Raw genomic sequence first — 27,147 nt, forward strand, 5'->3', positions numbered from 1 at the left:
AAGATAAATTTGTGCTTAAATCCAGGTAGGAATTGGAGTTCAATAAGAAACTTACTAACAGAAAACAACTTACTGTGTTCTTGTTTATTCCTATCAAAATCATTACATCAAATCGATGAAATGTAACAGCTACCCCGGGGATATACTTAGAGCTTGAAAGCACTGTTGACCGTCCTGAAATGTGCTCATGTTGCAGAACATTGACCTCCATGCGCTGACGGGGTGGATCCCGGAGAGGATCGCTATGCACTCGGACAGCCAGGCTTTCAGCAAGGACAGTTGTTTCCGAATGCTTTATCAGAGGTACACGCTGTTCTCCTTCTCTTCTGTGTTCACAGTGAAAGAGGCTGTGTGGAAACTTCATGCCTTATGTAGGGTAGATATGACACAGGCTGCCGTTTTCTGTTAGTAGGGAAAGTGTTTTTAAAAACTTCACTTTATGTACTTGCTACAGCCCACCCTCAGTTATCCGCACCAATAGATATACAGGAGGTACAGTTAATCCAAATTATTAATAATGTGAAACATTTGAATCTGGAATACCTAATATAGGAATTATTTTGCACTTCCTTAGTACTTACCAGTTTGAGGGATGATGGGAAGGGAAGCTGAAAACAAAGAGGAAGGTGGCTTGTGGATGGTTCACATACGGGGGGATGGCTGGTGCTCTGAGTGTGTTTCATAGATTCTAGGGCAACCGGTGGATACAGCCGCCTTTACTTCAAAAAAGTGTTTTTAACATACAGAGACTGGAAAATTGTCTGTATGATGATACTCATTCCTTAGTGAAACTAGGAAACTCGGTGGTTTGAAAAATAATCATTTTGAAAGGAGTGCTTTTGACATTTCATGTCATCTTTATTTGTAAATCATTTGAAAATTTAGCATTTGCTTCCTTCCCTTACTGATCCCTTTCCACCTAAGAATTAAGTTGTCCAACACTGATAGCGTGGGGGATGTGACAGTTTATTTGATATGCTGTGAAACAGAAATGTAACTCTTGGCTAAAGTCCTTCAGGGGGGTATTAGGAATAGCGTATTTTTAAAAAGATTTCAAACTTGTGGAAATTTCCGTGTGAACCCTCAGACTGAGGGAAAGATGGTGTGGTCTGAGACCGTAAATGTGTTTTGCTTCAACTCTTTGTCTGTTGGGGTGATGGCAGGTTCCACAAGGGGGACGTCCTCATCACTGCGTCAACTGGAATGATGACCGAGGCCGAGGGGGACAAGTGGGGGCTGGTTCCCACTCATGCATATGCTGTTTTGGACATCAGAGAATTCAAGGTTTTACCTGAATTTTTTTTCTCTTGTTTTCCTTGTGTGTTAATAAGACATTAGAAGCAATCCCATTGCAGACTTTCGAATACTGACAAATCAAGGTTCAGGTGAAGTTTTAAAATCATTCCACCTGTTACATTAAACAGCTTGGCCTGTTATTGGGAATCAGGAAATAAAAAGACGGGAAATGTAATGACAGTGACGGCATAGATACCGATGACAGAACAGAAATGCTGTGTGCCTCTCTCTTCCATAAAAGCAGCAGAGTCCAGCTGAATAGACGCTTTCGAGGTTCCGGGCGGCGTGTTGGTGTCAGAGTCAGTCATAGCGTTAGACTCTGGAACATAGGAGACATTCACACGCGTGATTCGAGTACACACTCGTGAAAGGACACAGAAAATTAGATACCTGAGAATGGGAAACACGCCAGCGGGTTTGCACGTGGTCCTCCTAGTCGCCCTTGCGTGCTGCCAGGCCTTCTGGACCCTTTCTCGGTGCTAAGGTGCTGGAGTGCTGACCTCCCTACCTCTCAGGGTTAGAAAGTACGGAGATTGTTGAGGACTCTCCCCCTGATGATGTCGTACCTGAGCTGCCTAGTCACTGGGAACTTTAACTTTCAGTTCCCACTGCCTATATTTATAGAAAGCATTAGTGCTTAATCAGTAATAACAGTGTGCACCTGTGTATTAATTGGACTAATTTTCTTATGTAAATCATGTAATTATATGAATTTTCGAAGACAGCAGGGACCTGCTGCTACATTTAAAAGTTTATAGTCTCAGGCTCTCTAAATGAGCAAGTCATTGTGGCACCTTCAGCCATATTGTGTGGAATTGTGTCTTCCTTTAAAATTGGCATAAACATTTACTTAAAGCAAAAAACATAAAAATGCATATGAATTAAGTAAGCTGGGAGGTGTATTTTAGAATGTAATTTGCCATAAACACTCAAAATATGGAGAATAAAAGTCACTATTACTTAGTACTATGAATATATTATTGTTAGAACATTCTTTGACATTAGGTGTAATCAGAGACCAATATTGAAGTAGTGGCAAAAGATTTAAATTTAAATGATAAAAAAGTTGTATGAAAGTAAACTTGAGTTTGAGGAAAGTTCTGTGATATATCATTTACTTTGAATAATAAGACTATTTGCTCTGAATGACCAAAGGAAACTAGACAAATAACATGTTTATGAGAAAAATAGGCACCCATCATTTGACTTGAAAATAAAGCATTAAAAATTGCTGATTGCCAGAAAGTAAGAATTTCAAATAACAGGCTTATTAGTTAAATTCAGTGGTGTTTTGTACCCATGGACATTATTCTGTAGAGAGTAGGCACTTTAGACCATGCGTGGGTGGAGTGAGCTGTGGCCTGGCAGCAGCTTTCCTCGCTGTGATGACACTCTCAAGTTCACATGCAGTTCTGTGAAAGTTACCCGGCCTGAGCAGACAGCTCACAGAGCGAAGTTGACCATAGTTTCCGTTTGTTTATGTGAACTCTTTGTAGTCATAGTTGATCTTTACCAAAAGGCTTCTTCATGTGTGTTAACATTTATGTGACTTTTCTCCAATGTCTTTGATTGGGTGTATTATATTCATTAGTTTTGTGTTGTTTTTCTTGTCCGAGACACTTCCTTAGTTCTGACTTCCATTTAAAAATATTTCCACATTGATCTCATTCAGGCTTTTATCTCTAGAACCTCTTTTGTGAAGATAGAACTCATCTTTGACTGCAGCTGCCCCCAATCCTCTGTCATCCATCACTTTCCTCACTTACAAGATTTTATTGATACTTGAGTGAAAGTATTTTCCCATTTGCTTTTATCGATTGTGCTATTGCAGTTCTCTCATTTTTTCCCCTTTATTCCCCTCTGCCCTACAACGCCCCCATCAACATTCTGCCCCCCCAACCCAGTTCATGTCCATGGGTCATACATATAACTTCTTTGGCTTCTCCTTTTCCTGTACTGTCCTTAACCTCCCCTTGTCTATTTTGTACCTACCATTTATGCTGCTTATTCCTCGCACCTTTTCCCCCATACTCCCCATCTTCACCCATAACCCTCCATGTGATCTCCATTTCTACGCTTCTGTTCCTGTTCTAGTTGTTTTTGTTTTAGGTCCAGTTGTTGATAGTTGTAAGTTTGTCGGCATTTTACTGTTCATAGTTTTGATATTCTTTTTCTTAGGTAAATCCCTTTAACATTTCATATAATAAGGTCTGGGTGATGATGAACTCCTTTAACTTGACCTTATCTGGAAATCACTTTTTCTGCTCTCCCATTCTAAATTATGGCTTTGTTAAATAAAGTAATCTTGGATGTAGGTCCTTGCCTTTCATGACTTGGAATACTTTTTTCTAGCCCCTCTTGCCTGCAAGGTTTTTGAGAAATCAGCTTATAGTCTTATGGGAACTCCTTTGTAGGTAACTTGTCTCCTTTTCTCTTGTTGCTTTTAAGATTCACTCCTTATCTGTAATCTTGAGTAATGTAATTATGATGTGCCTTGGTGTGTGCTTCCTTGGGTCCAACTTCTTTGGGACTCTCTGAGCTTCTTGGACTTCCTGAAAGTCTATTTCCTTTGCCAGATTTGGGAAGTTCTCCAAGTTTTCAATTCCTTGCACTTCTTCTTCTCCTTCTGGCACCTCTATCATTCAGATGTTGGAACATTTAAAGTTGTCCCAGAGTTTCCTAAGCCTCTCCTAATTTTTCTGAGTTCTTATTTCTTCAGTCTGTTCTGGTCGAATGTTTCTTTCTTCCTTCTCTAAACCATTGATTTGAGTCCTGGTTTCCTTCCCTTCATTGTTGGTTCCTGTAGATTTTTCTTTATTTCACATTTTCCTTTATTTGCTTACTCTTCACTTTTTCCTCTATTTTGTGACTATAGTCATTTCTGTGAGCATCTTAATTACCAGTGTTTTAAACTCTGTATCTGAAAGGTTGGCTACTTCCTTAGTACTTAGTTCTTTTTCTGGAGTTTTGATCTGTTCTTTCATTTGGGCCATATTTCTTTGTCTTGGGGCACCTGTATGTTCTAAGGAATGGAGCCTTAGTTATTCTTTAGGTCAGGGCCACCCATATCACTGTGTTGTGGCACTGTATGTTGGGGAGGGGTCAGAGAGGGAACAGTGCCACTTGCTCAGCTCTCAGCTGGTTTTCAGTCACTTCCCCCACTCCCCACAAGCAAATTGGGCCCTTCTGGTGCTGATTCCTGGTGAGTGAGTTTGTGTACGTTCTAGTACCTCATGGGCCCCTCCAACAAACTTCCTGTGAGGGTAGGAGTTTCTCCTGCTGCCTCAGCCCCCACAGGTTTTTTCAGTCAGAGGTTTTTGAGGTTTTATTTCCCCACATTGGAACCCTGGATTGCGCAGTCTGTCTTGTTCCCCAGTTGTTCCTCCCAGTTTATCTGCTTACAAATGTGGGACCACCCTCTGCCACCTTGCCTGCTGTGTGTTCCAACCACCTCGCCACAAGTCTTCTCTGCCCCAGTTGAATATCTCTGCCCCTCCTACCAGTCTGAATGAGTGTTTCTTTAATTCCTTGGTTGTCAGACTTCCATAAAGTTCTATTTTCTGGCAGTTCTGGTTGTTTTTTATTTTTAAATTGTTGTTGTCCTTTTGGTTGTGGGAGGAGGCAAAGCATATCTACCTATGCCTCCATCTTGGCCGGAAGTCTTCTGTTTGCTTCTAATCTTTTGCATATTTTAGTCTTCATGATCCTCCTTTGGGTCATTTATTTTTTGCCTCCTCCTCAAGGTGATGTTCCATAGTCTATGGTGAAGGTATATCCCAGTTTCAAGACCAGACATGGCTTAACAGTGGATTTCTGAACCTCCCCTGGACTTTTCCTTTACTGGCACTTGGAAATAACTTTGGGAATGGGATGTTTCATAACAGACCGGATTCTTTTCATTTTCTAGCACATGTTTTCCTATTCAAGTCTGTCTGAATTGCCGGTTCTCGATCCAGGCAAAACCTACAGCCAAATCTTAGTGTTCTTGAATGTCAGCGATGCCTGGGACCTGCCTCTGAAAAGCTTAGCAATAATTTTATGTCCTTTTTAAAGAAGGAAAGAAAGAGTCCTGAAGTAGGGCAGACTCCCTGCTCATGTAGAACTAGGTTTTATGAAAAGAAAGAATTGTAGTACAGTGTCTGTTAGCTGATGGGTGGCAGATGCAGGGGTGAGGCCCAAATGATATAGAGTAAATTGAGAAAAGAAATTGTATTAATGAAGATTCTAGAGAATGTAGCCCAAGACAAACAAGTCTTACTTATGTCCAGAATTCACATCTATCCCAGGCCACAAGTTGCCACATTTAAAATAGCAAAGGAATGTGTGGGTTTTTTTAAGTTCCCCAAACAGTTATATTTATGATATCATTAAGAAAAAGAATACAATTTCTTAAGTTGACTGCTTGAAATAAGATAAATACTCTTAGATTTATAAGCTCTTGTTTTTCTGAATCAGTGTTATCAGTTCTGTAGACACACCCGGTATTTGTTAAGCACTTACAATAAACTTAAACAGGCATGTTCAGGGGAGACTTAGGAAAAAGGTAATCATGTTACTGTTACAAGGAATTTACCATCTCATTGGAGAGACAAGACTGCTGCATTTCCACCAGTAGGAAATAATATTAAGATAGGGTATTACTTGTTTTAAATTAATGTAAAACAGGTTGTTAGTGCTATAAAGTTTACAGAGGAGAGGCAACTACTAAAAGAAGGAAATGAAGTGCTAGCTATTTTGCATATATTACTTCATCTGATCTTCACAACAGCCTTCTAGGAGGTATTTTCATCCTCATTTTATGACATATGAGGAAACAAGTGTCAAAGAGAATGAATGACCAAAGCAAGACCGCTAGAGCTGATGGGTAGTAAAGCTGGGATTCAGTCCCGCGTCATTCTGACTTCAAAGTTCACCTCCTCTCTTTCTTCACTGTTTCAGCATCACAGAGAGAGATGAGGGAGGAAGAAGCTAAAGAGGATCTGAAAGGGAGGGTCACTAAGAGGGATCAGAGAGGGCCTTCCAGGAACGGCAAACAGTATGAACAAATGCCTCAGAGGTGGAACTGAGTAGGAATTATCGATGGGCTTGTGAGAGGAAGGACTGTACTAGAGCCGAAGGTGTGTGGGCTGCAAACACAGTGGGGCCAGCGTAGAACAGGCTCTGAAACAACAGGAAATCCCTGGTGCTCTGAGGCAGCACCGCCCAGCAGGAGGACTTCCTGTCATTATGGAAACATCCTTTGTGCCCTACAACACATTAGCTGCCACTGCACGTGGCCCTTGAATACTTGAAATGTGCCTCATGTTACTGAAGAACTGATTTTTAAATTCTATTCCATTTTATTTTAATTAATCCCATGTGGTTAATGACAGCCATACAAACAGCATAGATCTAGTGATTGAGAGCCATTTACAGTTTTTGATCAGATGTGTGATGTGGTGAAAGTGTTAAAGAATAATAATTGCAAATTGATTTGGAGAGAAAAAAATTTGTAAGTATTCAAAGTGTATCCTGCCTTAAAGAATGATATAACTAATAAAAATATGCTAAAAAACTGTTTTGCAACTTTGTTATCTCCTGTTTGTTTTCAATAGGGGCTGCGATTTATTCAGTTGAAAAATCCTTGGAGTCATTTACGTTGGAAAGGAAGGTATAGTGAAAATGATGTAAAAAACTGGACCCCAGAGTTGCAAAAATACTTAAACTTTGATCCTCGAACAGCTCAAAAAATAGACAATGGTAAATATATCTTTTTGTAATTTTAATACTGTGATCTTTCAATAAATAGCATGTTTAGCAACATGAAATGTGTATGACTGACCTAAGTTGCTTATCATTAAGACATTTTTTAGATTGATAAAGATATCTAATTTTTAGGAATATTTTGGATTTCATGGGATGATCTCTGCCAGTATTATGATGTGATTTATTTGAGTTGGAATCCAGGTCTTTTTAAAGAGTCAACATGTATCCACAGGTAACTTCTTTGCATATTTCAGAATATGCTTTATAGTAGTCTCCACTTTCTCTGTTTAAAATGAAATGACTAATTTAGGAACACTAGTATTTTCTCTTTTTGTCATGCCTACAGATGATTCATGTAGTAGTTATTTTCTTTTTTAAATTGTTGTTCAATTACCACTGTCCCCATTTCCCCCTTTTACCCTCCCCCAACCCCCCCACCCCCGCCTCCCACACTCAGTCCTTCCCCTGTTGTCTCTGCCCAGGGTCCGTTACACATGTTCCTCGACTTGACCCTTCCCCTTCTTTCCCGTTATCCCCTCCCCCATCCCCTCTGGTTACTGTCAGTTTGTTCTTTATTTCCATGTTTCTGGTTCTGTTTAGTTCGGTTGTTTGGTTTGTTGATTAGGTTCCAATTACAGGTGAGATCATATGGTATTTATCTTTCACCGTCTGGCTCCACTTAGCATAATACTCTCCAGTTCCATCCATGCTGTCGTGAAGGGTAGGAGTTCTTTCTATCTGCTGTGTATTATTCCACTGTGTAAATGTACCACAGTTTTTTGAACCACTTATTTATTGATGGGCACTAGGCTGTTTCCAGTACTTGATATTGTAAATTGTGCTGCTATGAGCATTGGGGTGCATGGGTTCTTTTGAATTGGTGTTTCAGGATTCTTAGGGCATAATCCCAGCAGTGGAATTGCCAGATCAAAAGGCTGTTCCATTTTTAGTTTTTTGAGGAAATTCTATGCTGTTTTCCACAGCGGCTGCACCAGTCTGCATTCCCACCAACAGTGCACTAGGGTTCCCTTTTCTCCACATCGTCTCCAACACTTGTTTGATTTATTAATGATGGCCATTCTGATCAGTGTGAAGAGGTATCTCACTGTGGTTTTATTTTGCATCTCTCTGATGGCTAGTGATGTTGAGCATCCTTCCTTGTGTCTCTGGACCTTCCGTGTGTCCACTTTGGAGAACTGTCTGTTCAGGTTCTTTGCCCATTTTTTAATTGGATTGTTTGTCTTCCTAGAGTGGAGTTGTGTGAGTTCTTTATATATTTTGGAGATCAAACCCTTGTGTGAGGTATTATTGGCAAATACATTTTCCCATATGGTTGGTTCCCTTTTTATTTTGCTGATCTTTTCTTTAGCCGTGCAGAAACTTTTTGTTTTGATAACACATCCCATTTGTTTATTCTTTCCTTTATGTCCCTTGCTCTAGGGGACATATCGGTGAAAATAGTGCTGAGTGGAATACCTGAGACTTTCCTGCCTAAGTTCTCCTCTTCGACTTTTATGGTGTCACAACTTACATTTAAGTCTTTTATCCACCTTGAATTTATTTTTCTGTATGGTGCAAGTTGGTGGTCAAGTTGTATGTTAGCTGTCCAGCTCTCCCAACACCATTTGTTGAAGAGACTAGTTTTCCTCCATTTTATGCTCCTGCCCCCTTTGTCAAATATTAATTAACCATATTAACATGGGTTTATTTCTGGACTCTCTGTTCTGTTCCATTGGTCTGTGTGCCTGTTCTTATTATACCAGTACCATGTAATAGGTATTTTCTTTATATGCTTCTTGATCATGCTAAAAATTGTAAAAACAAGAAAACCTGATAACTTAATTATATCTGAAACACAACACTTTTTAAAATATTAATAATTTTTAGCTATATGAGAATATTAATTCCTTCCTTCCTTGTTGACTTCATGTTTTAGTACTTGGGATGCTAAGCAAGGACCTGTGAAAGACGCCTATAGCCTGGCCAACAATCCCCAGTACAAACTGGAGGTGCAGTGTCCACAAGGGGGCGCTGCAGTTTGGGTTTTGCTCAGTAGACACATAACAGACAAGGTATTGGCACCCTTTTATGATATTCTGTACAGGAATTTTTAAAAATATAATTAGACTGTTGTGGACAAGACATGTAATTTGATCACCAGCATGTTTTATTTATATTGGTGGCTTACAAATGGCATTTTCTTAAATAAATGAATATTTTCCTCTAAGGAAATTTATCATTTGTAATCATACTCTCATAAGTTTTAGTCAAAAGTCATCTCTGAAAAAAAACATGGGGCGTTTATACTTTTAGGGAGGGTTTTTGTGTTGATTGTATAAGCTAATTTAGGTCTTAAGAATGTTAACATTAAAATATGTTAAGGGGGGAGCTGGAAATTTTGAATCATTAGTCTTGATTCTGTAAAGGGTAACCATCATTGTAATAGCTTCAGAGTCTTTTTTTAATATGTCTTTATACAATATGGTCAATCTATTGAAATGGCAGTTTAATTTTAATCTAGAAAAACAATGTTATTAATAGCACTAAGGAGCCGAAATAAATTCTCTTAAAATTAGAATTGTTCTTTTTTTCCCACTTAAGAGCATTTGAGCCCATTTTCTTAACCACAGTGGATTCTTTGTGCTTTTAGGATGACTTTGCAAATAATCGAGAATTTATCACAATGGTTGTCTACAAGACCGACGGGAAAAAGGTGTATTACCCAGGTATGTTTAGTAGGCAAACATTCAAACCAAACACTACAATTTTATTTATATAATTAAGTATAAAATGATAGGTTTTTATGTCAATAACATGGAGAAATTAATAATTATGCTTATAGACTAATGGAAACCACACAAAGAAGATGGGTAGGTATTTATGGTACTTGTGTTTCGATTTGTTTTTAATAAAATCCTCAGGAATTTAGGAGTTCACATTGAGTTGTATGTCTAAAATTTAAGTCATACCTTTTCCCCTCATCCAAAATTCTGTGCTTTTCCGTGAACTCTTGGAGAACATCCAAGCTCTTTACCATGGCATGTCCTTCTGGCCGTGGCCTTCCTGCCCCTCTGCCTGACACACCCTCTTCTCACAGCGCCCTCGGCAGGGCACTGACCGCTCCTGAACACTTCGCACCCTGCTGCCCGTCTCTCCTCACAGTTCCTCCTGCCGGGAATCTCTCTCCTCCCAGCCCTCTGCCCTCAGACGTCCTCGTTCCCTATTCTGCATCATGAACCCCGTTGAGACCCAGCTTATATGTTGTTTCCTCCTTGATGGCCACCTACCCGGCAAAGTGAACCTTCCCTTCCACAGGGCTTCCGAGGCATTTAATGTACTGTTTTCATAGTCAAAAATGTTATCACTAAGTTATGGAAACTGTTAGTTTATGTTGTACTCAGGAAGACAGATAAGTAGAGAAAGAAAATTAATGAGATAGGTGTGTATAGAAACAAATAGGGTGATGTGTTAGTGACTGGTTACTTGCTTTGGTTGGGCCTTTGGAAGTGGAAGCCACTATGGAAGTGGTCTTTGAGAAGGGGTAAGAGGAACTCTGAAGGACAAAAATAAATCAATTATGGAAAGAAATAGAGAGAAAAAGCATTACAAGCAGAGGGAACAGCAGGTGCTATGACTGTAAAATGAGAGAAAGATGGGAGGTGTGGTCTCAGAAGTGGTCAGAGAGGTGTACAGGCTCAGATCACCTGGGGTCTGCAAGCCACAGCAGATGGTTTCGATTTGGTCCCAAGGTGACTTTTTTAAAAGAACGTTCTTTCTACAGTATATTTATTGGTGGAGACAAAAAATAGAAGTAGAAAAACCAATTAGGCAGTTTAGTGAGAAATGATGGTTTGAACTTTGGGTGGTAGGAGGGGTGGACAGATTTGTGTTTCGGTAGGATTGTCAGAGCTTGACTCGCTGTAGAGACAAAGAGTTATCAAGGATGATTCTTATCTTTGTTGGCCTGAGCAGTACAGCGATGTCGCAGTTACTGAGGTGGTGGGTGTTGGTGGGTGGGAGGGAGCCCCTTCGTCTGGAGCAGGCAGTTGGAGTGCGGCGTGGAGTTGTGGGATGAGGTTGGGACTGTAGGTACAGATTGAGCAGTAACGGTCACAGACAGCATCGGAGGAGCGCGCCGTAGAAACCACCTGTGGAGCTGTAGTTAGATGAACACCCAGGACCTGACCTTGAACTCTGACCTCTGAAGGTTAAGCAGAGGAAAAGTCACCAGGAAAGAATTTGAGCAGAGAACCTGATGGAGCAGTAAGATTTCATATAACCCAAGAGAAGAAAATATTTCACAAGGGACAGAGCGGACGACTACATCAGTTGCTATTTTAGAGGTGAAGTGAAATTGGGTTAGAGAAGAGGCCACTGGACTTAACATCCGGCAGTCACTGTTGATCCTGGCAGGGACATGGTGGGAGGAGAGTGGGCTCGGAGCCCAGCTGGAGTGGTTTGAGGGGAGGCTGCGAAGCGGTTATTTCAAGAAGGCTGCTCAAAGAAAGGGGAGGTGGGATCAAAGGCGGTTTTGTTGGGCTTAATCATAGGACAACATGGCATCTTCCCCATCACACAGTGTTGAGGGCTGGCACTGATATTAACAGTCAGTATCCCTAGAGATTCTGCAATGGGCGTGGAAACATAGCGGGCCCAGCGGTAAATGTCTGGGTAAAGCTGCCACATTTTCCATGTTCACGTGTTGGCCATTGCACAGCCACAAAGGCTCGGGCATTGTGAATGCTCATATATTCCTAGCATTAAGATGTTATACAGCTTTTGAATTCAAATATGTGTCACCCTTTTCACTTGGATCTTTTTTTAACTATCCTCCCTCTTTAACCCATAGTGATTTTTGCCTTGGCCTTTACTTTCTGGTTTGTAGTGTTACTTTCACCGGAGCACTCGGAGATAACTGGGGCAGGTCTTACTCCCCATTTGACAGAAGAGTAAACTGAGATGTACTGGCTTGGCCAAAAAGTTCATTTTGTTTGTTCCACAGGATAGCTCTAGTATAATTAGTTGCTTTTAATTTCATTCAAAACAATTTTGTTGGATTGTATTGCGACGGTTGTCATATCAGCTTGCATTTTTTTAAATTGGTGATTTTTTGTGCAGCCATTTTAATGCTGAGGTTTAAGAAAATATGCAACATTTTCTGTGTATTATGCTTTATTATTTCAAAAAAAGATTTGTGCAGAATATGCACAGGGTTCTGTGACTGAGCGAATGTGTCAAAAGTAGTTTGTGAAGTTTCTTGGTACTATTGATGTTTTGGCCAAATCATTCTTTGCTGTGGGGTTGTCTTATGCACTGGAAGATGGTTAGCATCACCCCTGGCCTCTACCCACTAGAAGCCAATAGTGGGAGCAAGCTGACATACTCAAAATATCCAAGTCAGTGAAGTTATTGGTAAAAATGAAAAATGTGTCTTTTACAGAAAACTCTAAACAGACTTTGGCCAACCCAATAGAAAGGTTAGAAACCTACCACGGATGTGCCCATTCTTATCTCCTAACTCTAGATCACACACTTAGAAGTGTGCCTGGAGGCGTTAGAGACTTATTACCTGTTTGAGATTCTTAAATGTTTAGTTTTCTAATAGATTACATTATGAATAGTAAGTGTTCCTCAGTGAACCAGGTGACATAGCACTGACCTGAAATGACCTGGCGGTCCACGTACAGGAAGTGACTTTACGATGTCAGCTCTGATCGACGAGACTGACAGTATGTATCGGGCAGCATGTTTGTAATGGCAGAATACTGGTAAAAATCTGAGAGTTTAGATCGGGTAACTAGATGGGGGTATAGACAAAATGCGCTATACTCATACAATAGAATATCATATGGGCAGTTTTAAAAAGAATAAGTCATATCTGTGTAGAACAATATGGATTTCAGAAACATGTTGAGTGAAAAGTAAATGATATGAAACAAGACACACATAACCCTTTTTTAGATATGTGCTCACAGAAGCAACATGTACCCCCTCGTTCTTCTTTCGGGATGTGTGTGCCCAGGTCCGACGAGACGCCGTAGAGGCTGTCAGGGGGGGACGCAGCGAGGCTGTGGGGGGCAGTTTAAAGGGACTTTGTTTTGTAAAGAAGCTAATAGAGTCCCCCCAAAAAAACTGAGTGGTGGGGGGCTTAAATATTTTTCATTACTCTGTGTCTTTTTAAAAGCTTTCTCAGAAGAAAAAATCTAATCTTGACTTTAAAATCTTCTGGAGCAAAAGGCAACATGGGGAAATAGCAGGGATTACCCTGTACCTCACTGAACGCATTCTGAAAGATTATAAAAGCTTTTGCTTATTAGACACTGTTTAAAGTTTGAGAATTTTTAATTGTACAGTTTATCATTTAAGTTGTAACTCTTTAGTGACATTATATTTAAAGATAGAATAAATCAAGGGGATGTCCATTTAATTATTTTTCCTACCATCAATCATGAAACTTAAATTCAAAAACTAAAATCTTCTCTGTAAACCTCCTGGTTTATTTGCAGCTGACCCGCCCCCATACATTGATGGGATTCGAATCAACAGCCCTCATTATTTGACTAAGATAAAGCTGACCACACCTGGGACCCATACTTTTACATTGGTGGTTTCTCAGTACGAGAAACAGAATACAATCCATTACACGGTCCGGGTAAGTAAACCAACATCCGACAGGACGTACGCCCCGGGCTCCGCTTTGGAAGTGGGGTTATCTACAGAAAGAGTTTATTTCTGAAAACTACCTGTGTATTTTTATGTGTATGTGTTTATATCAGTTCAATATTAAATTATTAGGGTGCTTCCTGCAGAAAACAATGCCTTTGAAAAGTAATCTTCTTTTTTTAGTAACATTTTTAATGAGCGTTTGTTTTTAGAGTAATAGTTTAGTCCTGAGGTAATGTGGTATGTTGGGCTGATAAATGCACAGAGCAAGCCATAAAAATTTCTCTAGCCTACATAATACTTTCTTCGTTAACTTGAAAAAGAAGGCTCTGACCTTGGTGAGAGGGTACCGATTGCCTGTAAACATTGCCGTCCCGAGTTGGGAGGGCCACCGTAATTTTGTTCTGCATAGATCTGTTTCCCTCGGATCAGTACAGAAGTTCAGTTTGAATAGATTTTTAGTGATGAGAGGGACATTGGGAGCTGCCTTCACACTGTCATTCCTTCGATGCAGAAGCCATGGCCTGCGGAGATCGGGGTTTGTCCCCAGTCGCACACGGTGCAGAGAAAGCAAACCCCAGTTCCCTGGTTTCATTAAATCTGACTTGATACCTCACTGCCTCCAGCATAGTGGCTTCTATATATGCCAACTAATGTTTTAGTCTTCCAGTGTGTTCTTTTATCACTTTGGTGTTTTTATAAGTATAGGCTTTATCGGGACAATATTTCTTTTAATCTAGGTATATTCAGTGTGCAGCTTTACCTTTTCAAAGATTCCTTCACCTTACACCGTATCAAAACAGGTAAGAAAATTCTGTCTCTGGGTCACAATCGCAGAGAAATCCTAGCATTCCCTTTCCTTTTTCTCCTTTTCTCTTTCCATTCTACACATTTAACAATGTTTTACAAAACAAAGTATTGTAGAGTTGAAAAAGGGAAATGTAACAAGACTGTCAGTGAGCAGCCCTAAGTGACTCTGTGGGCAGAAATAAGAAGTTCAGAGAAAGACCCATGGAGACCTTGGTCATCCGGGAATGCCGTGTGGGTGCACCTCTGTGGCACCTGAGGTGGACTCTGCAGGGGGGGCAGGTGTGTGGAGGATTTGCGGGAGAGCTGTTGGCAGGGAGAGCGACCAGATGGAAGGCTGAGAGATGGAGATAGGCTCAGTGTACAGCAGAGTAACCTGGCTGAAGTGAAGGGTAGACTGACTGTCCGTGGCAATAAAACTGGGGGGAGAGGGTGGGGCCAGGGCGGGGAGTGGCCTTCTTTGGGGGCTGGGATTTAACACAGAATTGGAAAATGTGAAGTTCTGTTAACACAAAAGCTTTGTCTTAATAGATTAATGGAAAGTGGAGTGGTCAGAGTGCTGGAGGCTGCGGAAATTTCCAAGAGACTCATAAAAACAACCCCATTTACCAATTCCATGTAGAAAAGACTGGGCCATTGCTGATTGAGCTAAGAGGACCAAGGTTTGTGATGAGTAACTTGCTTAAATTAATAACGTTGTATTAAAAATGAGCTTAGTGGGCCCTGGCTGGTGTAGCTCAGTGGATTGAGCACGGGCCAGTGAAGCAAAGGATCGCAGTTCGATTCCCAGTCAGGGCACATGCCTGGGTTGCAGGCCAGTTCCCAGTGGGGGACACATGAGAGGCAACCACACATTGATGTTTCTCTCCCTCTCTCCTTCCCTTCCCCTCTTTGAAAATAAATAAATAAAATTAAATAAATAAATAAAAATGAAAATGAGTTTAGTGGAACAGAATGGGGTTTTGAAACGCACCTATGCATATATGGGATGCTTGATTTATGAAAAAGATGGTATTGCATAATAGCAGGAAAAGGGTAGTCTGTTCAGTAAATAGTGTTGGAATAATTGAGTATCCATGTACCAACAAAGTAACTAGGCCCCCGTCTCGTATCAAATCTCAAAGTCAATTCCCGGTAGATTGCTATATAACAGATATCTTAATAAAAAGACTTTTACATGTGCTACATTAGTAAGAAAACTAGGCTTCATTGTGCCTGCCTTACATACTGCTTCAAAAGAAACTCATAGTCCTCATTCAGATATGAATGACTAAGCTACTGTTTCATAGTCACTTTTATAAGCTTCACCAGCCTACCAGGTGACACAGGAATCTCATTGCCATTTTGTATTTCATTTCTAGATAGATGGAACATGTGAAAGCACTTGACAATGTGTATTTTTTCCTGTATTGCCTAATTCATGTCTTCTGCTCATTTTTCTGTTGGCATTGTCATGTTTTTCATAATTATAAGTATGAATAAGGGTCTGCCGGTAAGAATGTGACTCCTTCACATATTTCTAAAACATTGTCCCCGTCACCATTTAAAGTGGTCAGTCTTTTCTGCTTTCTGTTGCTGTGGACAGGAGCTATCACCCCAGTAGTAAATTTTCACCATATTTCCCCTACTTCTTTTATGTTTTCATTTTTTTCACATTCTACATTTTACTCTGTATGGAATATGTTTTTATATTTGGTGTAAGATACAGTTTAACAATTTTTTCCTAAGTTTTTGCCACCTTACCGCCACCTAAATAACCCTTCCTTTCCCTACTGATTTGGAGTCTGCCACGTGTTAGTACTTTCTTCAGTTTTTTCTCAGGATTTCATCTTCTGTCCCACTTTCTCTGCCTAGTACAGAGACAATATTTTGTCATTTAAATCTAATGTTATCTGGGAGCGTATAGTAAAAACATAGTCTCTTCTAAAAGAAGTTTAATATTAATCTATATGTCTTCAATTTAAAAATATACATGGTGTGGTGTGTTTTATAATTCAGGGTAGAAATAGCATGTGTTTCAGAGGCTTGTTTCTCCTACTGACGCTTTTCAGAAGGCAGATACTTGGTTTTAATGGTGCGCCTGCCCTTTAGGTACATGTGTATCTGAGACCACTTAGCAGTAATTCTGTTCCTCTTTACTGCCAGGCAGTACAGTGTTGGCTTTGAAGTTGTAGCAGTGTCTGTGGTGGGGGACCCCGGGCCCCATGGCTTTCAGAGGAAATCTAGTGGTGACTACAGGTAAGGTCGGCATTTTTATTGTAAATGATGTTATATTTTGCGTTTTGTGGTGCCATCTTCTCTAAACCTTGTTTTTATCTTCCCTGAATATAGGTGTGGGTTTTGCTACCTGGAATTAGAAAACATACCTGCTGGGATTTACAATATCATTCCTAGTACTTTTTTGCCTAAACAAGAAGGACCCTTTTTCTTGGACTTCAATAGCATTATCCCCATCAAAACAACACAACTCCAGTGATGGGAAATCTCAGTGATTACTGGATTTTAAACTTAACAGTCAGCTCTTCAAATGAGGATGCAAATCTCTAGGACAGTAAACATGACGATCAGAACAGAATTCCCCCAAAAAAATGTTACAGTGGAATCTGGTGCTCAAGTCAGGAGTCAGGATGTTTAATGAGAATTGTACATAGTCAAAATTACCCTAAATTATTTAGAGGTACCATTTACATGGTTGTGTGTGTATGTGGAATTGGCTTGCACTGTTGGCTTGCAAAAGAAAAAGTACAGATGATTCAAGTTTATCCTCAGCACTGTGATGCGCCTTTGCTAAGAGGGAACTGAGACCAGATGAGGGACAGGGACTGTGCGCGGAATGGCGGGCCGAGATAGTCTGAACAATGTCCATTGTCTTCCTGGCAGAGCATGTCGGAGTGAACCTGCTGTGTTGCAACTCTGCTGTACATCTGGGGTAACCAGTTACCAAACGAAGTATGTCACATAACAGATTTTAAGTCTGCATCATTCGTGACTTTAAATGTTTGTTGCCCAGATGTTCTGAAAGAATAGTTTTAAGAAATACTAGTGACTTAGCATGGAGATGCTCATGCTTTAAGAGCGAAGGTTGTTGAAGCCAGATGCCTGCGTGCCACTGACTGGCGTGACAAGGACTGAGGTGTACACTCACTGCGCGGTCATCTGCCATCGGGGCGGTGGCAGTCTGCGACACTGAAGACACCGCTGCTTCGTTGGGACGTTCTGTTTTCAGCTACTGTGTAGTGCAGTGCTCTCCCGGTAACAGCACTCAGAAGAAAATACAGTTGAGAGTTTAATATATTGTAACTGAAGCTGCACTTGGAAAACTTGCAAAGGTACTACTGTTGTGTGTAAATTCCCAGTTGTTTACATAAGAATCTAGCAAAGCAGAATACTCAAGATTTAAAGATCTGAAAACAGGTGGTATTTTTCATCATCTCTACTTTATAATTTATAATCAAAACTTTTGTATTTATGCTACCTTGAATTGAAATAAAATGTTTATACTTAATGGAAACTGCATAGTTTAACCTAGAGAAATTCATTCGTAAAGGAATCATCTTGTATGTTCCCTCTAAAAGGGAACTCATTATTTGCTTGTAAATTCACACTTCAGAAAATTCTATTCTTTAATATTCGGGATAGTGGTAGATTATTATACTGGTGAGATTTCACTTGGGTAAATATTTAGTGCTTTCAATTTTAGAAACTAATTCTAGATAGATTAACTTTCTTTGGCCCTTTTAAGGAAAATATAAGCCATTAGAGTTACATTTATCACAAACACAGGAGACTTGAACCCCCTGTGTTAAAGTTCTCCTTACAGCAGACAAGCTGAATTGAGAGCTAACCCTGCCCTCAGAAATGGAGGAGACCTGTGCCCGAGCGATTTCTTACGTCATGACGTTGGGTTCCACAGTAGAGCTCCAGACACAGTGCCGCAGATGTACACGGAAGGCAGGTTATTTTGGCTAGACCACTATGGAAAGAGAATAAAATCGGCTGTGGAGCTTCTAAAAGGCCAACGCCCAAGCACACCCCACATCAATCAAATCAGTCTCCAGGACTCCAAGCTGACAGCAGCACTTATTAAGCTTCCTAGGAGACCCCGCTGCGCAGATGTTGAGAACCACTCTCCAGTGTAACCAGCTTGTCTTTATTCTCCCTCCACCGTCTCCTTATTGCTCAGCTTTGTAGCCACAGAAGTAGAATTCTGATTCAAACCTTGGTCATCAGGGCCTAAATTATTAGGACCCACGACTTTCACTGCATCCCATACTCTGCCTATGGCAAGGGAGTTGCTGGAACAGAAGATTGAGGCAACATCAGGATTTCTCTTGTGAACCAATAGAAAGACATTTTAAGTGGTTTTTATTACACTCAAGGTATTAAGACAAGTACAAAATAACCTCATAATTAAGATACTGGATCATTAAAAAAGGAGAAAACACTGCAGTATGAAGAGATTTACAAATGACTAAAATATACCAGTTTTGACAGAATTAACAAACGACTTGAAGTGGGGTTGCTTTTTTCCTTTTAGAAATGCCAAGTTTTAACAAATAAAATACAGTGCTCTTAAATATGTGTAACCATGAAAACAGGAAAGAAAAGCAGTCGTAACACATACTACTATTAGTATTAGGACAGATTCCATTGCGTCTGTGTAACAGCCATTGCCAACACATGCCTGCTGCCTTTGCTAGCTTTAAGAATCAGTTTCCCCTAAGGAATACTAGTAGCATAACCCTTACATTTTTATTTTTAAAGTTACACCCTACAGAGAAATTAACACCTTGTCAGTCTAGAATAACAATGGCAACCATTCTTCACATGCACTTCTCTTAGAGTAAGTCCCGTGGCTGGTGGGAGAAGGCAGGACGTACAGCACCTTCTTTCCCACGGCCGCAAACCCCATTCTGTGACACGTCCTTGCCACCTTCGTTCTCCCCACCCCGCCCCCTCCCCACACTGGCATTCCCCTTTCCCGCCCCAAAAAGTGCAGTTCGTAGTAACCTTTATAGAAAATGGTTTTAATGGGTGTCCCAACATACACTTTCTTTAAAGCCCCTTCTGAACACCAGAGGTGATCAAAATGAATTATGTTCTTGGGTTGTCGAAGCTTTCACTGGGTCAAAAAGGTACGTTCTGAATATTTGAGTTTTGTCTTGCATTCATTGGTTTCCATTTAGATCCCCTAAGATACAAAGGAGAAGATCTGTGTTTTCCCAAACTGAGGACAAGAGAAGGGAAAGAGAAGCAAGCTGCTGACCGCGGCGGGGCTCAGCTTGCCGGCCCCTTTCCTGGCTCGGGTTCTCGTGTAGGAACTACTTATTGCTTCCATAACACCGGCACAGCTACTGCCCCACCAAGACCTTGTACCGCCCGCAGGGCCCCCGCAACAGCTCCGCTCTGGGAAACGCACCCACCAGCTCCAGAGCTCTTCCCCAGAAGAAAACTCTTCCACCCTCGAGATCACCAAAACTCCATTAGTGCAGTTCAGAGTAAACGCTTACGATTTGGCATGTGTTAAATGAGTGTTGGCACAACGTTCTCCGTACAGTGTTCATGTATAAATAGTGATACGCACTGGGGCCGGGAGCCTGGGCGGATCAGCCGATCTGCACCACTTTTATGTCAGCGATAAGCCCCTCTCTCCCCTTTGCACAGCGGAGGGAGAGCTGCTTCATGCGGTTCGCCAAGGCCTGGCCCTCGGGGGAGGTGCCACTTTGGCTCTTGCCGCCATCACTGCTGCCGCTGCTGCGAAGACCCCGATTGTTGTTGGCTTTGTCGCTTGTTTTATTCTCCGCCCCTTCTGCTCTGTCTCCTACAGAAACGTTAGAGATAAAGTGAGTAATGGCAACTCCAAGAGTCACTTAGGCCCCAGCCAGTCGGCCAACGCGGCCCTCTAGAATCCCCCAGCTTTGCCCGACCGTGCATGTCACAGAGGGTTCTCCACAGAACTGCTTACTGCTTTTACTCTCAAGGCGTTTTACACACTCAACTTATCTTCAGAGGTGAAAGTGGTCATACGCATTTACTAGCTGGGAGACACAGACCTCCCTCGCATGTGCTTGTCCAGAGAACTACGGCTGTGAGAGACACAGACTGAAGCTGTGGTGCCAAGACTTGGAGACTATCTCGGTGCTCAGCCCGACAGCACACTCACACAGACCCACCGCCACAGCGCTGGGGGCTCCAGGACCTGGCGAGGGTCTAGCCCGGTGCAGAGGTCTGGCTGCCAATGCGGCAAGGCAGCCAGGACAGCACTACTAGTGACGGGGCTGCAACTCACCTCGTTCCACCTCGCACTCCGGGGAGGAGGCCCCGCTGCATTCGCTGCGAGGGCCTAACACCGGGAACATCATCCCAAACTCCGACAGGGACACAGGGCTGGGCAGGTCCAGGCTGCCGGGCCTCACAACCGCAGAGAACTGGTCGGCCGGCTCGGACGGGCTCATTGGTCCTGAACTGAAGCTGGACAGGGACTGGGTTTCTGAGTCGTCCTCAGACACGAAGTTGCTGCAGTTGTCATCTTCGAAGGCCTCAGAAGCCACTAGGATGAGAGAGAACACCAGTCACACAGGGTCTGGCGGACAGCAGCCTAGGTCCGTAGATACCGCCAGAAGTGTTCATTGCTGGCAGACTGCTAGACACGGCCTGGGGGCTGCAGAATCCCTGCCACCGCTGGGTGCCTAGCAGAAAGGGAACGTGACCCCCTGCGCAGGGGTGCCCAGACTGCAGTGCAACTCGAAGAGGAGCTGCTGGCGGCTGGACCCCAGGGACAGTCAGCATCCTTACAGTAACTTCCTAGCCAGTGCGCGCCCCAGAAGTCAGTGTCACCAGACACTGCCTAAAGGCAGAAGGTGAATTCACCACAGACTGGGGCTTTTCTCTGCCCCGGTCTCCAAAGAGTGGCAGGTGCACAGGAAGAGGGCAGGCCCTCGGTAACAGATCTCCACCTAAGCTGGTCAGACATCAGGCCTTTCTTCCGCTGCAAAGGGAAGCAGGAGCGGCTGCGAGAAACAGCCCCGCACGGAACACCTGTGGGGACCTTTGTTCTCTTTCAGGCATCTTCTGACCTCAAAGACACGCTCAGAACCTACCTACGTCATGATCTGCTGCAAAAGAAAACTCCTTTCCAGGGCTCCGTAACTTGGGCCTCGCTTGCTTTGTAGACCAGAGTAGCCGAGGCCCAGAGACGGGCCGTTCTCGTGCTTTGAAAGCCCCTCCAGCCTTTACCTGTTTCCCCCTGGACATAACCCTGCTTGTTAGATGCTTCCTCTTCTCCCCTTTCTTCCTCCCTCATCTTTAAAAACAGCCTTGTCGCATCGCCTAGAGGACTGCCATAAATGAGAAATACTGAAATGTTGGGAACAGAAAGGGGGCTCGAAGCTGAATTCCAGTCCTGCTTCCACTACAAGTTACTCGACCTCTCCGAGCTTCATGTTCCTCTGCACACACAGGGTTTATGAGATGATGTATCTTGAAGTCCTCGCATTGTTGCTCAAAACAGTTTCCTCTGTGCCAGTTGACCTTGCACTGGCACTGAAATGTTTGCTGACTGAATTAAAGAACACCTGAGAAAGGAGCCTGGGAAAGAGCCAGCGGGGACCACTGCACGGAAGCGGAGGCGTGCCAGGACAGTGCTGGCCGGGCTTCCGTGGTTAACGCACAGGGAGCTGCGCCAAACCTCTGTCACCTGTTTCCCAGGAGGTGGCCCTGGAAAAAGGCTCCCCGTGGCCAGACGCCAGTGAGACCACCTTCGTGGAGTACTTACTGGGTGCCGGCGTCATTTCATTCCGTCCTAACCAGCACGCTACAGTAGACGGTAGGTGCCATCCCACTCCCCATTGTGCAGGTGAAGCAACGAAGACGTGAGTTAAACTCTTGCCTGCGTGATGGACTAGTCATGATGGGAAGGCCAGGATTCGAATCAAAGCTAATTCCAAAGCCCCTCTCCCAGACCACCCTTCTTTCCTGCAGGACTTCTCAGACCCTTGTGTGTTCTAGTGCCTACTTTGAACCTCAGAGAGGAGCAAACGAACTTTGTTTTCTAACCTTAGTTGACCAAAGAATCCCGATTTTGAGGAACCCTTATAACATCTCGATGAGCACAGTGTCCCACAAAATGTGGGAAGCTGCCAAAAACAGCCCTCGGTCCCACGCGACTCTGAGGCCCTTCCATGATGGTGAGACAGCCCTGGGCACCAGTCACACAACCTGTGTCATCTCCTCGCCGTACATGAGCCCCTAACTCACCAGAAACGGCGTCTGGCTCGGGTTTGCTCCCCGACAGGTCCTCCGCAGACGTGCTGCTGCCCTCGGCCCCAACGCCGCAGCCCCGAGGCCCCATGGCGCTGCTGCGCCGCCGCTCGTGGATCTCGTCTGAGATCATCTCCAGGTTCTTCAGGGCCGTCTTGTACTCGCCTTTCGCCAGGGCCAGTTTGGCCTGTAGGTCGTCTACAGTCTTCTTCAGTTGCTGGTCAAGAGAACAGGAGGCCCCTGTGAGTGAAGGCTGCCCCTACTGGCCACGTGATGCTTTTGATTGACAAGTTCAAGCGTGTTTTCCGCCCATCGCTCTACTCCAAAGACTCTCCATCATGACTGAGGACCCGATGACTTTTATCAAAGCTGCACCAGATACAAAAGCAGCCACCACCCCCAACTCCCATCGGGGTGACAAACTAAAGCTCCATCATCCAGAAACTACCACTGGCAGAATAAGCCCCACCAGGGATGAAATAATGGGTGTCAAGCACACAGAAGTCCCACATTCTAGCCATTTGGTCCCCAACACTGTGGTTCTCACACTTGAGCTTGCATCAGAATCACCTGGAGCTCTTGTTAAAGCTCGGATGGCTAGACTCCACCTAGTTTCCGATTCCGTCGCTCTAGGGTCGGGGGCCCAGGAACGCGCACTTCCAACCAGTTCCCAAGTGATGCTGATGCTGCTGAGCCGCGCAGCACACTGAGAGCCACAGTCTAGTACGATATAGAAAGTGACTGATAACAGAGAACTTCAGGGACCACTCGAGACCCAGCCAAGACCATCTTGAGGCCTGAAAACTCAATAAAGAAAGTCTCTCTGCTCTCCTCTGACAGCAAATGTGCTCCGTGAAAGTCTGTCACAGAAAGTGGGGCTTTGCAGAAAAGACCCATAAGCAACAGAGCCAAAGGCCGCACCTACCTCGAGCTGCACATAGTACTTTGCCTTGAGTTCAAAATAAGGCCTGTGAAAGACAGAAGAAAACATAAGAGTATGCATTTTCTGCAAGTCATGACTGCCTAAAAATGCACAGGAGTGGTGGTGAGAAGAGCTCGGGGAACACCTCCATTAAAACCGGTCTTGCACCGTTTCATCAGCTCGTGGTCCACAGAGAACATACGCTGTGCACACGGCTCATCTTCACCACTGACAGGTAAACAGGCCCCGCCAACGGGCCACGGAATGGTCTGCTTCTGAAATTCCGTGTTCTCTTTCCCAGGAGTCACCCTACCACTCAGCACCTTGTCCCTCTAGGGTAGAGAATTTTGAAGGAGAGGGGAAGCCTGGGCAGGGGTCTCTGGAGAGGCAGGCCGCTGAGTACAAGGCACATAAAAGACGGAGAAGATTCGGAAGAGGATGACCACAGGGCCAGACTCACTTGGATTTGTTGATGGCTCTCTTGAGTTTCTTCTCCAGCTGCCGCATGCGGCCCATGGCCGCGTTGTACCTGGCCGCCGTCTCCTTGTGCACCAGCTCACTCCTCGTCTTGGTCTGCTCTGCCTCCATGACCTTCAAATGACAGCAGAGGTCAACCCGGCCAAGCCCAGAACTTGTATTATTTTTTAAAAATATCCTCTAAGTAAATCAGCAAGTTAACTAAGATTATACTAACTTCCATATAGATTAGGATTACTTCTTCCTATTTTTCTGTTTTGGAAAAATTTTGTCAGATAGGACTAAATAGCCAAATTGGCTGTGGCAGTGACCAGGGAAGAAAACAAGGAAAAACAAAAATCAGAGAAAAATAGGAAGCATTCTCTGATGCAGTCACTTTCTTCGGCTCGGGCCTCCTGGCTCTAAGTAGCCACCTTGGGCTCCTCCTCCTTCTGCCCCAGGGCAGGAACTGAGGGGCAGGTGATGGGCAAACAGCACCATGGGGACCCAGACATCAGGGATCAGGGACACCGAGCAAAACCATGCTGGCACTGGGACAACAGGCAATGGATCTCTGCAGTCTGGCCCCTTCTTTTCTTTCCCAAATACCCAGCATTACCCAGTGGACACACGAGAATCCAAGATCTGGAAAGGACTAGCTTTACATTTAAATAGCATCAAATCACTCATATCAGATTTTGAGGTTCACAAAAATTTATGACCAGGAAACCAGTGAGCATGCTGACAGGAAATTCTGGTGGGAATATTCTGTTAAGCCTGTTGATTAAAATGAGTTTTTTAAAAAAGCAAAACTGCTCTGGCTGGTGTAGCTGGTATAGCTCACTGGACTGAGCTCGAGCTGCGAACCAAAGGGGTCACCAGTTCAATTCCCAGTCAGGGCACATGGCTGGGTTGCAGGCTGGGTCCCCAGTTTGGGGGGGCAGTGTAAGAGGCAACCACAGATGTTTCTCTCCCTCTCTTTCTCCTTCTCCTCCCCTCCCTAAAAATAATATACATAAAATGTTTAAAGAAAAACCTCCTAAAAAAAGTCACAAGCCCTCAATGGCCAAAAGCACGGCAGCTCAAAGGCACATCCCGGCACATGGACCATGGAGGTCCTCTCCCCGCACCTAAAGAAAAGGTTTAGAACAAAGCCAGCCTCAGAGAGAGACGATGAAGGAATATATACAGTTCCAACCACATGAGCAGCTCGAAATTTCTTTCCCATCTTCTTCTTACAACTCACACAAGTGTCACAGAAAGAACTGGACAGATGGGAGTGAGGTTAGTGGGCTGCTGTTTGTTTTCCCTCAAGAGCAACAGAGAGGAGCCCAGGGGGCCCTCGGGTCACCGGTTCTCAAACCCAGCAGGACAGCTGTGGGAAGGCATCACCACACCCTTAACTCAAGGCTAAAACAGGCCCGCCATGTCCCGGCATCCGTCCCGTCAGCAGCCACAGTCAGCCCGGAACGGGTAGTTCACACACTTATGTACAGTAAGGGCTTTTTGTCTAAGTGTCAGGGAAAATCATGGAAGACTGAAATGAGCACTAACGATTCCTGGGCATCCTGTCTAGCTTGTCCTCCCAGGTCACCTCTGGCTTTCATCGTCCTGGAGCTATTTCACAGCCTGGGAGTTGTAGAAAACTGGGAGTAGTACAACAGATACTGAGTCCTGGAAAGGAAGATGGACTGTGTCCCAGTGCAGGTGCATTGGATTACTGATTACCCTGGAAATCCCCTCTCTAAAATCAATAAGCATGTCCTCAGGGGAGAATAAAAAAAAAAAGGCAGAAACATGGGAAAATGTTTTGTTCTTTTTCAAAGAGCACATCAAATGATTTCTGAAATGGTTTCTTGCTGGCTAGTTTGGATCTTTGATTGGGGTGGAGGGAGGACAAACAGGAAAGGCAACCTTCAGCGAGTTTCTTGGAAGGAGCTACTCTAAATGTGCACGTGCGTGTGTGTCCTTTTCACGTCTTTCAGCCTGTGCAGCTGGTAATTTCCCAAGACTTCTAACCGCTGCCTTGTATTTTCATCAGCTGACCCAGGAAAGCTGTTCCAGCCCGAGTTTGCCTCTGGGCATGTGTCCACTAGGGGGCAGGAGGCCCAAGGCCACACACGCCCAGCCAGGGGCAGGCAGCAGGAGGTAGTTCAGAGTCAACAGGCCAGCCAATGTCACTCCTAAGTCAAATCATCGTGTGCCAGGCTTTCTATTTAAGGAAGCACAAGGCCACCATTAATTACCAGGTCCCCCAGGACTTGAACCACTGTGACAAGTGACATTAAAAAGGGAGAGGCTGCTGGCATGAACTCCTGACTTTTCTATTCCTGCCCTATGACTTTCAGAGCGATTCTGGGCCACGTGCCTGGGAGTCTGCGTCCTCTGCTCAGGGAAAACGGCGCCCTCGGAGCTCACCAGAACCAGGGGCAGTCTGGATCAGACAGACAAGAGCTCCTGTGAAGGTCGCTCCCACCCCACCCACGGGCGTGCAGGCCCCCCTGATGTGGACAGCCACACGCACACCGACACTGGCAGACACAATGCGTGTGCGCACACCCAGCTGCACCCTCCCACAGACGCACACAACGATGACTCATACCCTCTGGGTGGCGTGATTCAGCATCTCCTGCCAGGCAGAGTCGAACTGCCGCTTGTCGTCCTCCAGCAGCCGCTGCTCGGCCAGGGAGATGGTCTCCTTGGCGGCACGGAGCACCTCCGTGGCCCTCTGGAAGTCCTGCGTGGCTCTCTGAGCTTCCAGCTGGGCCTGCATGAGAAAGACAGGCGTGAGGCCTCCGGAAATGGCAGGGGCTGCTGCTGATGACCCACCACACCCTCCAAAAGAAGAGTGTCCCAAAGGCCGGTACATGCCCTGTCCACTCTGGGAACAGGCCTGGCACCTGCAGGCCCTTGTAAAGGCTGGATGAGTAAGTGAAGGGACAATTTTCACAGCCCTGCACCCAGCAGACCAGATAAACTCACCACCTGTCAATCAGAGT

General features: G+C 44.0%; 2 protein-coding genes across 4 annotated transcripts in view; one reads left to right on the plus strand and one right to left on the minus strand.

Moving 5' to 3' along the window:
* The window catches only part of CAPN7 (calpain 7), a 36,595-nt gene extending 19,031 nt beyond the window's left edge, over nucleotides 1-17,564 (plus strand). For 2 of the 3 annotated variants that reach the window (XM_037143931.2, XM_037143930.2), the window contains 11 exons: nucleotides 197-303; nucleotides 1,164-1,284; nucleotides 6,891-7,035; nucleotides 7,174-7,273; nucleotides 8,978-9,113; nucleotides 9,692-9,767; nucleotides 13,548-13,693; nucleotides 14,445-14,507; nucleotides 15,043-15,173; nucleotides 16,657-16,749; nucleotides 16,843-17,564. In XM_037143931.2, coding sequence (XP_036999826.1) covers nucleotides 197-303; nucleotides 1,164-1,284; nucleotides 6,891-7,035; nucleotides 7,174-7,273; nucleotides 8,978-9,113; nucleotides 9,692-9,767; nucleotides 13,548-13,693; nucleotides 14,445-14,507; nucleotides 15,043-15,173; nucleotides 16,657-16,749; nucleotides 16,843-16,987 — 1,263 coding nt within the window. In that variant the 3' untranslated portion in view covers nucleotides 16,988-17,564. The remainder of the gene's footprint in view (nucleotides 1-196; nucleotides 304-1,163; nucleotides 1,285-6,890; nucleotides 7,036-7,173; nucleotides 7,274-8,977; nucleotides 9,114-9,691; nucleotides 9,768-13,547; nucleotides 13,694-14,444; nucleotides 14,508-15,042; nucleotides 15,174-16,656; nucleotides 16,750-16,842) is intronic. The other variant, XM_037143932.2, reaches the window with a different exon arrangement.
* Nucleotides 17,565-18,859: 1,295 nt separating this feature from the next.
* The window catches only part of SH3BP5 (SH3 domain binding protein 5), a 62,570-nt gene continuing 54,282 nt past the window's right edge, over nucleotides 18,860-27,147 (minus strand). The window contains exons 4-9 of the mRNA XM_037143933.2: nucleotides 26,751-26,915; nucleotides 24,153-24,283; nucleotides 23,696-23,738; nucleotides 22,768-22,987; nucleotides 20,801-21,061; nucleotides 18,860-20,332 (exon numbers count right to left, since the gene is read on the minus strand). Of these exons, the coding sequence (XP_036999828.1) occupies nucleotides 20,118-20,332; nucleotides 20,801-21,061; nucleotides 22,768-22,987; nucleotides 23,696-23,738; nucleotides 24,153-24,283; nucleotides 26,751-26,915 (1,035 nt within the window). The 3' untranslated portion in view covers nucleotides 18,860-20,117. The remainder of the gene's footprint in view (nucleotides 20,333-20,800; nucleotides 21,062-22,767; nucleotides 22,988-23,695; nucleotides 23,739-24,152; nucleotides 24,284-26,750; nucleotides 26,916-27,147) is intronic.

This window comes from Artibeus jamaicensis, unplaced genomic scaffold (assembly GCF_021234435.1).
Source record: "Artibeus jamaicensis isolate MK-2021 breed Jamaican fruit bat unplaced genomic scaffold, CSHL_Jam_final contig_519, whole genome shotgun sequence".
In the NCBI taxonomy this organism is placed as follows: domain Eukaryota; kingdom Metazoa; phylum Chordata; class Mammalia; order Chiroptera; family Phyllostomidae; genus Artibeus; species Artibeus jamaicensis.